We start from the raw sequence: 17,440 nt of genomic DNA, 5'->3' as shown, positions 1-17,440 counted from the left end.
CAAAGGGTGCTTGCTGTGTGTTGAAAGTAACTCCGTTATGTTACATTGCATTAATGGTATTATTTGTATTTTTTGTTCTAGCGGGCCCGCGTGTGGATCCCAGATCCCGAGGAGGTTTGGAAATCCGCAGAGCTCATCAAGGACTACAAACCCGGAGACACGGTTCTTCAACTCCGTCTTGAGGAAGGCTCGGTATTTGACATTTTGTTTTTTGCTATATCACCAGACATGATAAATGTCATGTATTTAAAATGGGTTATTGTTTTAATTAGAGGCAGTCCGATGTGAGCTGGTATTGTAATATTTATATAAGCAGGAGAAATGTCTTCCTTCTCTACATTACAAATCTAGCCACCAATCTCTACAATGCTCCCGTCTGTCCCGGTTCCTCATCTCATTTGCCGAATGATCTATCTATAGTACTACCTACAGCAGAGGAAGTGATTCTTTACAGTAAATACAATAAAGCTGTGGAATTCTCTGCCTAAAGAGGTCATTTATTAATTCAGTTTAGTGTCAATCAAAGTAATACAGTGCAAAATTCTATACTATACAATTACATAAAGAAACTGGATCACACAGTGCATTGTGGCTCTTGATGATTCCATCATATTGTTTTCTTAAAGCAACACTTGAATGTTAGGAATGCAAACATGTATCTTAATGTTAGAGTGTTATACTATTTAGATTACCCCCACCCCCTCAGCAATAATAAAAAAAAAAATAGTTTTTCTTCTCTTTAATCTGCCCTCTTGATGGTCTTGCTGTGTCTGCCCCTCTTTCCCGTCTGAGATAATTAGTAATTGTTCCTCAGACAGTGCAATGCTTCCTCATAAAGAAGCATTGGGGGGCTAGAGTAATGCGTGCAATTGCTCATAAAATACCAATTCGCATCTTTTCATAATATCAATGCATCTCTACGAGGAGCGTTCGGAGCCTTCAGTAGAACGTGAAGACGCCAAATATCAATCCTGCAAACATTGCAATACTTATATACGTACTTACCTATATCTGATTAATAAAACCCTCAGTTGATGGTGTCATGACAAATGGTAAAAAGGAATAAAAAAAAAACAAAACAAACATGATGTGAGGGTGGTGTGATGGTGTTCCATGGTCACATATGGTTAACACATAATTAAGGAATAACCTTTAAAAAAGATACTTCCATAAAATTGTGCCAGAGACATAATAAGGGATCCTCTATGCCTTGTTCTTTAGAACGTTGTTGTAGCGGTGAGAGCTATGTTGTTTTATGTGCCGAGTTCATTATAACTTCTTCTTCTCAAGGACTTGGAGTATCGTCTAGATCCAAAAACAAAAGAGCTGCCACCACTAAGAAACCCAGATATACTTGTAGGAGAAAATGACCTCACTGCCCTGAGCTATCTCCATGAACCAGCAGTTCTCCACAATCTAAAAGTGAGATTTATTGACTCCAAACTTATCTATACTTACTGTGGTAAGTGATCCCACTTTCCTTTTACATTGGATGATTGAATAGTAGATAATGGCTGCAAAGCTTGAAATCTCTTGTCCCTGTGTGTGTTATGTGTTGATAACAGTATATTTTAGTGCGTGCTTTTGTTGAATGTTACTCAATGAATGGTCAAGAATAGTATCATTGGTTGAGATACATACGTACACACTGACCTACACTTTCTATTCCGTTATTGTATTTAGTATTCTATTATTCATGCCAGGTAGTATTTTTTTTACTATTTGTCTTACCTTATTGTTTGCTCATTTCAGGAATTGTTTTGGTAGCTATAAACCCTTATGAACAGTTACCCATCTATGGCGCCGACATCATCAATGCGTACAGCGGACAGAATATGGGGGACATGGACCCTCATATTTTTGCAGTGGCAGAAGAAGCATATAAACAAATGGCCAGGTTTGTAGCTTAAATTACAATTAAAACACAATTTAACTTCTATTGCACGTACCCAACCCGGTGCCCTCTTTTATCTGTGAGAAATAGCATGCACCGGATCTGCAAGGCTCTCTTACCTTGTGCAAGTGTCCTGTTGACATTTTTAATTGTTCAAACACCTGATTAAGTTTTTTTGCTTTTTCTTGTGTTTTTTACATATATATACATAAATAAAAATCCCTAATGGCAGATAATTGAGCAGTGAGACTGCAGGGCCATGATCTATTTATAATAAACTTCTTTATTAAGCTGAAGTTGTTTTGGTGCCTTATAGTGTCCCTTTGAACTCTAGATAAAACAAGAAGAAAGGTTAATATGTAAATAAAATTCATACCAAAAGAGTATGAAAGTAGATTTAGTCATAATTCGGGTAAACCTATCCTGCTTCTGTTTAGTGCACAGTTAACCTAAGTGAAAATAGGCTGTAAACAAAGTGTTTTTGACATTGCCAGTCCAAAGTACAAATGTAAACTCGAACAATACATTGTGCATAGCTTGTACTGCTGTCCTGACATGTTTAATTTCTTTTGTGAAAATACAAATCGTTAAATTGTAAAAATAAAATAGGTGTAATTCTAGTAGGCAGGTTTCATTGTCACCTATTCAGTTACATTCTTATATTGTTCAGCTTTTAACTTTCAAAGTTTGCTCTTATCTTTTAATTATAACTTTTTTTGTTTAACTTTTTAAATGGGGGAGTATGTTACATTGTAACTACTTTGACAAGTAGTAAATGATTGTTGGCAACCCTGTTAATCACTGGAGGACCCTTGGCTGGTGTATTTTTGCTTCGTAGTTTAAAATCTGTGTTCAGGGTGTGGGCGCAGAGTGGAGGATATGAATGATGTATATGAGTTTTGAATGCTGTGCAGGTAATGTTGGTGAATGCTCAGGGTATGAATTACTTTATTTTTATTTGTAGTTGATTGATTTATTGCATATGAATACATCATCAACAAAAAAGAGCCATACATTGCTAAAATTAAGATATTAAGAAGATAAAAGAACTAAATAGAACTTTGTTCCAGAAATTACATTGTGCATGTATAAATTAACCACATATATGTAGCATGATCTAAGGCATATTGTACATCATACAGAGTTTACACAAGATGCCCTTTGTGACGAAAGCAACTTCGCCACTGGTTCTTGGAGTGGACTACTTGCCAGCCTTTTGCCTTGTGACTATGGCCCCCTTAATTTTGTCTGAGAGACCCTAATTGGGACTTGGCACAATGTACTTTAACTTTTGAAGTTGTCGAAGTGGCACTTCGGATACAGCCGAAGTGTCGAAGTGGTCGCCATTCGACTTTCGAAGATGTGGCAGCGGCCATTTTTTTCAGTCGAATGGGTTCAGTGGTGTTTTGTCATCTAGTTCATGGAACTCAATACGGACATGCGACGGCACAAAGACCGCTGAAAACATACCTTCCAGGAAACTTTGACTATTCAAACGGGAGACGAACGGCGTTCGGTGAGTTGAATCCCACAAACAAGAGACACGTACAGACTATGTGCATTCACCGTTCCGTTCGGTAATTCGAACGGTACTTCGACTATTTGAAATAGACTGTCCGCACAGCCTAATTCTCTGGAACTGTTTTGGGCATGAAATCATTCGTGCAGTCAGTCAAAAGAGACTTCCAGGAATTTCCTGAACCCCTGCTCTGATCTGGGTGATTTTTTGATATGTTGTTCACCCAGGTCAGGGGATATGTTATGTTTTGGGGTCTTTTCTAGACTTTGTATAAATGTGTTTTGTTTTTTCTGCCTGTGGATAATTAGGTTTATGCATTAACCACCTTAATTATATCACAGGCAGAGAGGAGGGATTGTTTAATGCAGTGTTTCCCAACCCAGTCCTCAAGGCACACCTACCAGTCCAGGATTTAAGGATTACCCAGTTTTGTCTAAGGTGTTTTTAGAAAAAAAAGAAAAAACACCTTAGAAAAAACTGGGTAATCCTTAAATCCTGGACTGGTAGGTGTGCCTTGAGGACTGGGTTGGGAAACACTGGTTTAATGTATGTGGGAGTGTCGGTCATGGTTACATTGTTTCTGTTGGTTTGTGTCCTTGTGTTCCTGTGGGTGTTCTTCTGGCCTGAAGAATTGTATAAAAGCCAACTTGAACCATTAAAGCTCACATCATCTTGCACCTTCATGAAGTTTTGGCTCATGTTTGGGGGATTGGAGAACTACACTCTGGGGGATTGCTATAATCACTATACTCCCGTGAGTATAATCACTAGGGTCTTGTAAGAGCTTGTTCCTGCTATGCTCTCTGGATTAGGAGCAGTGCCGGACTGGGAATGAAAAGCAGCCCTGGAAAAAAATTCCATACCAGCCCCGTAATGCATCGCGCCAGCATAGTGCGCAGATATGTAAGCGGGAAAAAAACTGAAAACTATCACTCAAACATGAAAGAAATCGTTTGTGCATGGAGGGGTGCTGTGTGCGTGAAGGGGTGCTGTGTGCGTGAAGGGGTGCTGTGTGCGTGAAGGGGTGCTGTGTGCGTGAAGGGGTGCGGTGTGCGTGAAGGGGTGCTGTGTGCGTAAAGAGGTGCTGTGTGTGTAAAGAGGTGCTGTGTGTGTAAAGAGGTGCTGTGTGCGTGAAGGGGTGCTGTGTGCGTGAAGGGGTGCTGTGTGTGTGAAGGGGTGCTTTTTATGTGTGGAGGGGTTCTGCGTGCGTGAAGGAGTTCTGTGTGCGTGAAGGTGTTCTGTGTGTGTGGGGGGTTCTGTGTGTGTGGAGGGGTGCTGTTGGTGGGGGGGAGGAGTGTAGTGTGTGTATGGGGGGGGGGCTATAGCATTGATATATTTATATATAATCCCCTCCCCCTTTACCTTTGGTCAGGGCCCAGGGGAGAGGGGGAACTTTTCAATCCCTGGTGGTCCAGTGGTGGCGCGTGCTGTTCAGCCTGCAGCTCCTCTGGCTGCAGGCTGACTTCGCTCTTCTCCCGCGACAACAGCAGGCAGGTTGGAGCGTTGCCATGGTAACGCACGGCAACGCTCCAACCTGCCTGCTCGCGGGAGGAGCGTTCTCGCTTGCAGGTTCCTGTCAGACCGGGTAGGGGAACAGAAGCTCCCCTACCCAGTGGCGTACACATGACCTATGGGGCCCCGGTGCGAAAATTTATCCCTGGGCCCCCCCCCGCACGCTTACTCTGCGCAGGCCGGGGCCGCAACACATGGCGGCGGGCACCTGGTCGCAGGGGTTGCAGGGTTGCGACCCCTGCGACCGCGGTATGTACACCAGTGCATGCAGATGCACACACACTTAACCCCTTAAGGACCAAACTTCTGTAATAAAAGGGAATCATGACATGTCCTTAAGGGGTTAAAGGACCACTACAGACACCCAGATCACATCAGCTCAATGAAGTGGTATGGGTGTCAGGTCCCTCTAGTTTTAACCCTGCAGGTAAAAGCATAGCAGTTTCAGAGAAACTGCTATGTTTCACTGAGGGTTAATCCAGCCTCTAGCGGCTGTCTCACTGACAGCCGCTAGAGGAGCTTCTGCGATTCTAAGACACTGAACGTCCATAGGAAAGCATTGAGTAATGCTTTCCTATGGGCGGTTTGAATGCGCGCACGGCTCTTGCCGTGCATGCGCATTCGGAGCTGAGCGGCGGAGGGATCCCCAGCGCCAAGGGAGTCCGGCGCTGGAGAAAGACAAGTGCTGAAGACACACACACACTCTCACGAACAGACGCATACACACTAGCTAACAGACACACACATTTACTGACAGAGACACACTCAGCGACAGACATACATACATACACACTCACTTACAAAACATACACTCTCACTGACAAACACACACTCACTAACAGACATCAAACAGACTTACTAACACAAACACACTCAGTAACAGACTCACTGACACTCACTAGCAGACACACACTCACTGACACTAACACTAACACTCATAGTAACACTCACAGTAACACACACACTAACACTCAGAGTAACACTAACACACACACACACACACAAACACTAACACTCAGAGTAACACTAACACACACACACACACACTAACAATCACAGTAACACTAACACACACACACTAACACTCACAGTAACACTCACACACACACACACTAACACTCACAGTAACACTAACACACACACACACACTAACACATTTTTTTTTTTATTTAATCCCCCCAGCCTCCTTACCTTTTGGAGTGCTGAGGGGATTCCCTGGGGTCCAGTGGTGCTGCTGGGCTCCTGGGGAGCCGGTCACCCAGCGGGCAGGCAGGCTGGCCGGTGCGCGAGGGAGCACTCTCCCCTGAGTGCTTCCTCTTCAGCTCCCTCGCGCGCCACGTACTGATACCGGCGCCGGAAGATGACGTCATCTTCCGGCTCCGGTATCAGTGCGGTGCGCGAGGGAGCTGAAGAGGAAGCACTCAGGGGAGAGTGCTCCCTCGCGCACCGGCCAGCCTGACTGCCCGCCGGGTGTAAGCAGGGCCAGCCTCGGGGGGGCCGGAGGTGGCCGGCTCCTGGGCCCCCCAGGAGAAGAGGCTGGCCCAGTGCCATTGCCCCTACCCGGTCTGCCTGCCCGGCCACGCTACATTCTGTGACCGGCAGGAGGGGAGCGCATCCCCTCCTGCCGGTCACCCTGTAATTGCGGCCTGGGCTGGTGCACACTAGGCGGCCGCGCTCCTAGTGTGCCGGCCCACCGGGAAATTTCCCGGTGTCCCAGTGGGCCAGTCCGGCCCTGATTAGGAGAGGTCTACCCACTGGAAGCTGGATCCTGGTCATAGGTCCATGGTGGGAAGAAGATTGCGAGACCCCGACCAAGCTGCGGCATTTCGTGGGGTTTGCAGTGGTTATGGTGATCCAGCGCAGTGCTTATGGTACTCGTCAGAACTAGGAAGAAGCGATTGACGGAAGTACTCGGTCGGGGGGGGCCAGGCAGTCCATCACACCCTTCATTTGCAGATATGGATGAATTACCTTTTGAAGGTACAGGGTATGTACCCCTGACAGAGAGGAGCCTCTAGGCAGCTGCCTACATCACCTAATGGCAAGTCCAGCTCTAGGTGCAAGGACTGGGCTGAGATTAATAGGGAAGGTTAATTTAATGTCTGGAGAACTGGTCCACTGCTTCCTTACACTAGTCTGCCATAGATATTGCCCAGGTCACTGCAGTCCTTTAGTACTTGTTACTCTTGTCATAACTGCACCCCCTGCCAGCACTATAACAGTGAGAAAACATTTCAGAAGGTGTGATCTCTGCATCATATCTGTTGTCATGCTGGTGTTATGTAAAGCATGTGAGTGAATACCCTTCCTGGCTGCACCCAAACTGTTTGTTTGGGTTTTTTTAATCATTGTTCCTGAATTACCGGATTCCAATAAACGTGAGAATTTTCTCTAGATTTATTTGCTATCTATATTTAGATTACCTGCATTAAGGTTGAATCTGTTGTGATAAACAAGTTCAATTATTTCATCTTCAGAACTGGATTAAGTCTTCATAGTGCATCAGTACCAGTAATCTCAATTCACAGTAATCAGAATACCACCATATAACCACATCCCCACCCTCCTAACTATATTCCCCATCCCTCATCCATGTTTTCCAAAACTATATTCTCTCCCCATAGCAATATTCCAGCCCAGCCTCACCTCTATAGTCCCGTTCACCATCTCTATCCCTATATGCCATGTGCCCCTGTATTCCCCAAACCATGCATTCATATTTCTCCATACATGTTGTCATGGTGACATCCTCCCCATCCCCACAGCAGCTCTCCCACTCATCTCTAATCCCATGATTCACTCTCCCCACTGCCACATACCCCCCATCCTCACTACCAAACTCACACCACTTCCTGCTGCCATGTTGCCTCTCCCCCTCCTTAACCTCATAATTCCTTACCTCACCCCTCCACCCAGAAAGTAACAACTTCACCTCCATAGAGCAGTACCTGCTGGCTTAGTGTTTCTGTAACTATGTGGAAGCTGTTTTATGTGTATCATCATGGTGCACAGGACTTCCCTTCAGTTATTCAGCCATTTTGTGTAGGAGATTGAGCTCAGTCTGGCAGAAGTCAGAGTTATGACGTATTATCCTGCTCTCTCCCGTAGTGGCCACTCTCTCCCACACAGTCCTGTGAGAGAGCGGCAACATACAATGCACAAAGACGCAGTAAAATATTGTGAGAGGCCTCAAGGTTTGTGTGCAGCTGCTGATGCAGTAGCACATGCAAATAGTACAGTTGTGCTCAAACGTTTACATACCCTTGCAGAGATTGTGAACTTTTGGCATTGATTGAAAATATGGTTGATCATGCAAAAAAATTATTTTATTGAAGGATAGTGATCATATGAAGCCATTTATTATCATAAAAAGGTGACGGTTCTGGAGTAGCCATCACAGTCTCCTGACATTTAATATCATCAAGCCACTCTGGGGAGATCTCAAACGTGTGGTTCACGCAAGATGACCAAAGACTTTGCATGACCTAGAGGCATTTTGCCAAGACGAATCGGCAGCTATACCACTTGTAAGAATTAGGGGCCTCATAGACAACTATTACAAAAGACTGCAAGCTGTCATTGATGCTAAAGGGGTCAATACACAGTATTAAGAAGTAAGGGTGTGCAGACTTTTGAGCAGGGGTAATTTCATTTTTTTCTTTGATGCCATGTTTTGTTTTATGATTGTGCCATTCTGTTATAGCCTACAGTTGAATATGAATCCCTTAAGAAATAAAAGAAATGTGTTTTTCCTGTTCACTTATGTTTTCTTTAAAAATGGCACATATATTACCAATTCTCCAAGGGTATGCAAACTTTTGAGCACAACTGTACATGAGAAGCAGCCTATTTGGGCTTTGACAAGGCCCCAATGAGCTTTGCATCGGTCGGTTTATTACCTTCATTTTTTCTTCCTCCTGTATCCCTATTGTCACATTTATTGTATTTTAGCAATACCCTGCAGCAGTGGCCTTCATAACTGGCTGTTGGTTAACCTGGTTATGTTCATTTTTCTGAAATTATTACATTCAAGCATTCTATTGCAGAAGAACATATTACACCCATGTAAAGTTTCAGTAAAGTGTATACCAGCTTCAATGATGCTGTAGAACTGTCTGGATGTCAATTCAAGCATAAGTCTCAATTTCATATTGTTGGATTGGCTTTTTAAATGATTTTATATTTTTGGATAAACTTTTAAAAGGATATATATATATATATATATATATATATATGTATCAAAACTTATATTGTACGTAAAAGAATATATTAAAAGACATATACAAATATTGCAAAATTTAAAATGTTTTTCATCATATTAATTTTTTTTTAAAGTTTATCCAAAAATATTAAAGAATTTGAAAAATGTATCCAATAATATTAAAGAGATACTATAGTCACCAGAACAACTACAGAATAGCATTTTAATGTAAACACTGCCTTTTCAGAGCAAAGGCAGTGTTTACATTGCTACCTCCAGTAGCAGTCACTCAATCGGCCACTAGAGGTGCTTCCTGGGTCAGTGCTGCAAAATATGGCGCTCAACGTTCCTCATAGAGATTCATTGATTCAATGCATCTCTATGAGGAGATGCAGATTGATGCAGCTTGGCACTTTTCCTATGGGGAAGCATTAGATTGGCTGAGATCTTCAAGTCTGATGATCTCAACCAAGGAGGCAGAGCATGACAGACCCACATGGCACTGAAATAAAGGTGAGTATTACATCTTTTTAACTGGGGGTAAGGGGGGCCGGACACTAAAACTATGTATTTAGACCTATAGTGTCAGTAATAACCGTTTGTATTCTTGACACTCTAGTGTTCATTTAAATCTAAGCGATTGTCCTCTAACCTGACAGTTCTAACAAAATATATTCTATTTCTACATGCCCTGAAGAGGAATGTGCTTGGATGGGGAAACTTAATTATTTGATTTTTTTTTTAATAACAGGGATGAGCGGAATCAGTCAATTATCGTGAGTGGGGAATCTGGCGCAGGGAAGACTGTGTCTGCCAAATACGCAATGAGATATTTTGCTACTGTCAGCGGGCCTGCCAGTGAAACTAATGTTGAAGAAAGAGTGTTGGCATCCAACCCTATAATGGAGGTAAGTGTGGAGCATTGTCTTCTACATGAGACAAAATAGGTGCGATTCAAGGACATTCAAGTGATGAGAAACTTGGTTGGTCTTAATGGTGATTGACCACACTTTGCCCCCAAAAAAGCAACACAGGTGAAATGGCATCTGTGTTGCCAGACTAGGAAGCGTTCCAAGTGTTCAAAACTGAGCTCTTGATAAATGCATATATGGAAAAGTAAGAGAATTAAACAGATTTATGTCACAGACTGCATATTGTGTTCCTAGTGAATTCTTCTTAATTCATGGTTTAGTGGATAGCCCTAATTTGTTTCTTCGTTAATTCACATGGAATTATAATATGTGAGGTAATAAACAAGGAAAGATTGTTTTGGATGAACTGATTAAAATACGGTCTAATTGCTCCAATGAAGAGCTGCAAACAAAAACACATTCAGTATTCCAGTAAAAGCAAGCCAATCATTCTCACGTAGAGCCATTGCCAGGATCAGCTCCGAGAACTGTTGGGATTTAAAGATGGTTTTGTAAATAGGAAATTTGACTGGTTCCTGAAGATTATAAGTTAAACCAGTCCATGCCCTACCTAGTTTAAATCTTATGAATTTACTAATGCTGCAAAGTATTCTAAAAGGTCAGTGATGTGTTATGTTAAAACTTCCTAGGGAGAGGCTTGAACTAATAAACATCTCCAAGAGATGGAAAATAATTCTTCATACCTAGCCCCACCCCCGCTAAATAAAAGTCTACCTCTGAATTAAAGGGACAGTCCCTTGCCCAAATGTGAAGTGAAAAAGAACTCACAGTTTAGTAGATATATCTCAAATACAAATTTGCATGCATTCAATTATGCCATTGTTCATTGGGGGTATATATAAAACATGCAGCTCTCTTGTCTGCTGCATTTGAAAGCCCTCCCCTTCTTCCCCATCCCAGACTTTCTGTGGCTGTCCAATCACAGATTTCCCAATGCAGCTCAATAAGAAGTCTTTGCAAGGCAGATGCTCTGAGCAATTGCTGCTTTATGAGTTATGTTACAGGACCTGTAGTTTGATTGAAAGCTAGGAGGGCTGTAACCAATTTCTATTGAAATCGGCACTTTTTGCTAAATAAAAAAGAGGACACACTCTTCATACATAAAGTTTTTTAATAGGCTAGCGTGCTTTAGGGGTCTGGAGTGTCCCTTTAACCCAGCGGTTCCCAACCCAATCCTCAAGTACCCCCTACCAGTGTCTAAAGTGTTTTTTTTTTTCTAAAAGCACCTTAAACACAACTAGGCAATCCCTTAATCCTGGACTGTTAGGGGGTGGGTACTTGAGGACTGGGTTGGGAACCCCTGCTTTAACCTGTCCCAATCTGTAACAGTATATGTGCCGTGACACCTGCCATTTTCAGAACTTGACACGTAGTGCATGCTTATAATTCTTTAGATATGCTCCCATCTCGTACTATCCCATCATAAGGGGAATTCACCCATATTTAACTTTGTGTTCATATTCTCCCTTAATTTGGAAATGTAAATCCGTATGTCTTATTAACGTTTTATGTATGCTATTAATTTTAAATAGTAAACTAACCAAACTTGATGGTTAGGCAGCATTTAGCTTAATTATATAGTTGGAGATAAGTCCAATATCTCTGGTAGGATCATAGCCTGCAATCAAACTGTGCAGCGTATCAGTAGGAGGTACATGTGAGGTTTTCAGAAGGGATCTCCACTTCCAGTGCACTCTGCCGCAAATAAATGATATCCGCAGCCAGTCTTATTAATTGCAGAGTGTCTTGTAACAGCCGCCAAAAGGGAATAGGCAAATTTTCGGCTCCAACTGAGGCTTGACAATGGCTCAGTTGGAGACACAACATTACCAGGCTACTTATGGTGGCTTCTATAAAATGCACTTTAAAATCAGCAATAGTGAGTATTCCTTATTGTAAAACCAATAAACCAAATATAAAAAAATCCATAAATAAAAAGGCAGAATCTTGTCTGGAGTATGCAGTGCTTCCTCTTGAAAGGGTACCAGGTAGTTTGAGGATATTACATTCTTGCAGCATTCCGTCACATGCTTTCTCTATACGTAGTCCAAGAAAAGACAACACACCCTGTTTACAGACATTCTGAAAGTGTAGTTTGTAAGAGGGACGCAGCCCGGTGTCATGAGGGTAGGTTTGCTGTTTACAAGGGACTCCTAAAGAATCCGCAAAGATGGTTGTCTCAGAATCCTTGATAAGAAACAACATTGATTTCGTTTAGAACGGATTCAGCACAAATTGCCCCGAATGAGCTTTAAAGGGACAGTGAGCCTTAGCTTATTTAAACTACTGTTTCTAAATAAAATCGGGTTATTTTGTTTAACCCTTGAAGTGCTGGAGCACACACACGTTTGAATCTTAAAGCCTAACCCTTGTTCAATATCAATGTCTTTAATCATATTTGGGAAATAAAGTCACATTTGACTGTGTGATACTGATTTGAAGTGTACCATAAAAATAGCTAAATTCCTAAATTGATTTCAACCATCTCATAAGTCGAACATTCCATCTCCTTGATCTGAGATGTGGAATGTTAAGATCACATTTATCATTTAAAGGGCAGTGATTGGCATGTCTTTAAACCAAATCTGTAAAATTAGTCCCTGTACAAAACGAATACATTCCTCTCTAATTAACTGTGCTTCAAATAGAAAGGTTCAGACGTAAAGTACATATGTCAAGAAGTATTTAATTCAATGGCTTTCACATGAAATATATCACTTGACTGTACGCTAGAATAAATACGCCTCACCAAAAAGAGAAATGGGACAAAATCCTTAAAATTAAAAGGTGTGACGGATACAATATATTTGGTTATATTCAGCAGGGGAGGGGAAATTTCAAGGTCTTTTTAATTTCTAAAGCACAAGATATCTATGTTCACTAATGCATTCATTTTCTAACCAGGCCATAGGGAATGCAAAAACAACAAGAAATGATAATAGCAGTCGATTTGGGAAATACATTGAGATTGGCTTTGACAAACGATATCGGATCATTGGCGCCAACATGAGAACGTATTTATTGGAGAAATCCAGAGTGGTATTCCAAGTGAGTTCTATATTCTTTACGCTGCATGTCATAGTTGTATTTTTATTTGTATGTGCTCTATATACATTAAGGAAATGCATTTGTTACAAAGGGACTTGATCACTTCCACTTTTTTTGTGATTTTATTCTAAGATTGTGGATGTCCTTCCTTTGTAAGTTTACTCTCCAAGTGAACTTAAACATGACCGGTTTACTTTATTATTATTATTATTATTATTATTGCCATTTATATAGCGCCAACAGATTCCGTAGCGCTTTACAATATTATGAGAGGGGGATTTAACTATAAATAGGACAATTACAAATAAACTTACAGGAACAATAGGTTGAAGAGGACCCTGCTCAAACGAGCTTATATTCTATAGGAGGTGGGGTGTAAAACACATTAGGACAGGAATTTACAATCAAATAAGGTGGGCTGCCCTTTAGGAGAGGGGTGAGTGTGAGAGAAACGACTAGAGAGGAAAATCAATCTAGCAGCAGCATTCATTACGGACTGTAAGGGTGCAGTACGGCTTTTGGGAAGACCAATCAGGAGAGGGTTACAATAATCCATGCGGGAAATTACTAGAGCATGGACAAGCTCCTTGGTAGTATCTGGTGCAAGAAAGGGGCGGATGCGGGCTATGTTTTTAAGATGGAATCTACAGGATTTGGCAACATGCTGGATGTGAGGCTCAAAGGTGAGACCAGAGTCAAGTATGACGCCAAGACAGCGCGCTTGCAAGGATGGACTGATGTTGGTACCACAAACTTGGAGGGAGAGCGAAAGAGGAGGATCCGTATTAGGAGGAGGAAAGACAAGGAGCTAAGTTTTTGAGAGATTGAGTTTCAGAAAGCGGGAGGACATCCAGTCAGAGATGGAAGAAAGGCAAGCAGTGACACGTTGCACTTTAGCTTTATAACATCTTTATAAAGAATGGATCTTCATTTTCTCATAAAGAAAGTGTATATTGTTAAAGGAACATTCCCACCCATATAACGGCTTAAAGGAACACTATAGTCACCTAAAGTACTTAAGCTAAATAAAGCAGTTTTAGTGTATAGATCATTCCCCTGCAATTTCACTGCTCAATTCACTGTCATTTAGGAGTTTTAGCATTTAGCATGCAGGCTCTGTCAATCATAGCCAGGGGAGGTGTGGCTAGGGCTGCATAAACAGAAACAAAGTGATTACTTTGTTTCTGTTTATGCAGCCCTAGCCACACCTCCCCTGGCTATGATTGACAGAGCCTGCATGAAAAAAAAACTGGTTTCACTTTCAAACAGATGTAATTTACCTTAAATAATTGAAGATTATGTTAGCTTTAGTGTACAGATAATCTTAATTTTAATAATGACAGGAGGTGAGTATTTTATCATAATCTTTCTTTACTATCTCCATAGCAGCAAAGAAAGAGAGACAAAACTTTGAACCAATTACAATGTAGTATAGGGTATAAGAGGTGTGACATATGACATCATTTCCTCTTTAAAATTGCGACATCACAAGGTCATAAATGCAGAAAATTAACAGAACAACTGAAAAAAAAGTCCATAGAACAAGAGAATGGAAACTAATCAGAATAAATTAAACATGAACAGGTAGAATGCATCCTGTTTTCAAACGGTGATCTCCCAAGACCTGATGATAAGGTCCATGATGCGATGATGACGACATCTTGTATGGATACCTTAATGATTCCGTGTGGCTGCTGATTAAGCTGAAACGAGAGTATAAAGTGTGTTAGAGTCCAGAAATGATTGTTTAAAACAATGAGTGTCTGTCCCTTAATTTAACTTACGGTAATATTGTCTAGCATAATGATAATAATAACTAAACGTCCTCCCGACTAATAGTGTTAAATAAATATCCCACCCATAAGGCGTGTATATATATATATATATATATATATATATATATATATATATATATATATATAAATCTTCAAATGAATGTAAATAAGGCATTCAAACAAGTGCTACCAAGTTAGGTATTTATACAACAATATGAGAAAACAACGTGCCATAGGTAGATATGAAATTTATAGGGAGGGAAGAACGAAAGAGAGCAGGGAGGGAAAATACTCGCCTCCTGTCATTATTAAAATTAATTATCTGTACACTAAAGCTAGCATAATCTTCAATTTTATCACATGACAGGAGGCTTCGTATTTTGCAATTTCAACGCTATGAAAGAAGAGAAAACGCCGGATTATCAAGAGGACGAAAGTAGAATGTGCTTAAGGTAGATTCTCTGGTCCAGTCCGCCGCTCCAAAAGTTTGGTCAATACCGGCAAGGGATAGTAGCCATCTAACCCATCTGGCCAGTGTAGTAACCGAAACCGGACCGGAGGGCGGACGTAAGAGATGAGAAGTTGATGAGTGGAAGACTGCCGCAACGTCGCGGTGGCTTCCACGTATTGACGGAGAGTTGAGACCACGCAGAGTTGAGGGTCAGAAGGGAAGAAAGGGTAGAAGACCGAGTGAGAGTTGGTAAGCTGGCGGAGTGACAGTTCCTCGTTGGGAGGCCAATTTCGTAAGAATTGTAGGACCACGCCAACGTCCCAAAGTCTAGTGTATTTGGGTTCCGGGGGGCGCCACAGGCGCATGCCGTGGAGAAGTCTGCAGATGAGCGGGTCCTTACCAACAGGTGTCCCCTGGGTCGGAGTATGGGCCGCTGAGATGGCTGACTGTACCACATTGATGGACCGGTATGATTTTCCGGCAGTGAAAAGTGTGGTCAGGAAATTCATGATTGAGTGAGTGGGTGCAGTAAAGGGATTGAGATCCCTTCCCACACACCAACTTGTCCAGGAGTGCCATGCTGATAAGTAGCACCTCCTTGTTCCTGGTGCCCATGAATCCCATAGAAGGTCCTTAGTTTCCTGTGATAATTCCTCGGTTCGCCAGCAGCCCCGGAAAGAGTCCAGGCCACAAGGGGCAAGCGTTCCTGCCCGACTAGCGGGTGAGGTAGGCCCAATGGGTTCCTGAGGATGGTTGGGGCATCTGGTAGGAGGAGGGGATCCTTGATTGATAGTTCCAGAAGGTCCGGGTACCATGGCTGGCTCTGCCAGAGCGGCATGATGAGAATTATTCTCACTCCCTGTAGACGGATCCGGTGAAGGACCCTCGTTATCATTGCGAAAGGTGGGAATGCGTAAGCACTGTCCCGTGGCTATTGTTGGAGGAAAGAGTCCGTTGCGAGGCTCTCCGGGTCTGGGAGCTAGCTGAAGTAAGCATCTGTCTGTCGATTGTTGTGGGACGCGAATAGGTCTATGGAGAGAGGTCCCCTCTGTACATCCAGTAGTGTGAAAATATGAGGGTCTAGTTGCCAATCGCTGGCATCCTGCCAGTGTCGTGAATATCAATACGCCGTCATGTTGGGGTCTCCTGGTAAGTGCTCTGCCAGCAAGGTGATGTTGCGTGATAGGCAGTAATCGAAGATCTCTTTCGTGAGATCCACGAGTGCTTGAGAACGAGTGCCTCCAAGGCAGTTGATGTATCTTACCGCTGAGACGTTGTCCATACGGAGTAGGATGCAGCAATTGGATTGGTCCTTTGCCAGGCTGCGAATGGCGAATCACCAAGCCAAGAGTTCCAGGCAATTGATGTGCATAGAGAGCTCTTCGGAAGTCCAGACTCCTCCTGTGGACGTGGTTCCGTCTGTTGCTCCCCACCCTGAACGACTGGCATCCGATTCCAGCACGAAGTCTGGCTGGTTCCCGAATATGGCCCTGCCATTCCAAGCCTGCATGCAGTTCAGCCACCAGTGTAGCTCCTCCCGAACTTCGGCCGACATTGGAACTGGTTGGTCGTATGTCAGTTGTCTGCAAGGAAATCTTGCCTTGAGGCGTTGCATGGCCCTGTAGTGCAGGGGTCCGGGGAAAATGGCCTGGATGGATGCGGAGAGAAGGCCTACGATCCGTGCCAGTAATCGTAGGGGTATGGTTGTCCAACGAAGGACTTTCCGGATCTCCCTGCGGATGGCCATAATTTTGGTAGCCGGGAGGTGGAGAGTGCATGATGTGGAGTCTATTACGAATCCGAGGAATTGAACTGATTGAGCCGGGGTCATTGCGGACTTGGGGCGATTGACGACGAAACCTAGAGACTCCAAAAGGTGTACTATATGATTCGTGTGTCTCCGCAGAGTCTCTGCATCCTCGTCGAAGATCAGGATGTCGTTGAGGTAGATGATGCATCTTATGCCTTGTGCTCTGAGCTTCGCCACTACCGGCTTCATAATCTTGGTGAAGCACCACGGGGCTGAACTGAGGCCAAACATGAGGCAGGTGAACTGCCAGGGGGTCCCATGCCAGAAGAAACGGAGGTAGGGACGGCTGCTTCTGTGT

At 42.8% G+C, this 17,440-nt stretch overlaps 1 protein-coding gene across 5 annotated transcripts in view; it reads left to right on the top strand.

Annotated features, from left to right (window-relative positions):
• The window catches only part of MYO5A (myosin VA), a 146,753-nt gene that overhangs the window by 67,850 nt on the left and 61,463 nt on the right, over nucleotides 1–17,440 (top strand). For all 5 annotated transcript variants that reach the window (XM_063449060.1, XM_063449058.1, XM_063449062.1 and 2 more), the window contains exons 2-6: nucleotides 82–192; nucleotides 1,291–1,462; nucleotides 1,753–1,897; nucleotides 9,878–10,034; nucleotides 12,963–13,106. In XM_063449060.1, the coding sequence (XP_063305130.1) occupies nucleotides 82–192; nucleotides 1,291–1,462; nucleotides 1,753–1,897; nucleotides 9,878–10,034; nucleotides 12,963–13,106 (729 nt within the window). The remainder of the gene's footprint in view (nucleotides 1–81; nucleotides 193–1,290; nucleotides 1,463–1,752; nucleotides 1,898–9,877; nucleotides 10,035–12,962; nucleotides 13,107–17,440) is intronic.

This window comes from Pelobates fuscus, chromosome 3 (genome assembly GCF_036172605.1).
Source record: "Pelobates fuscus isolate aPelFus1 chromosome 3, aPelFus1.pri, whole genome shotgun sequence".
In the NCBI taxonomy this organism is placed as follows: domain Eukaryota; kingdom Metazoa; phylum Chordata; class Amphibia; order Anura; family Pelobatidae; genus Pelobates; species Pelobates fuscus.
The sequence above is the reverse complement of the archived record's forward strand: the minus strand, read 5'-3'. Positions and strand labels throughout refer to the sequence as shown.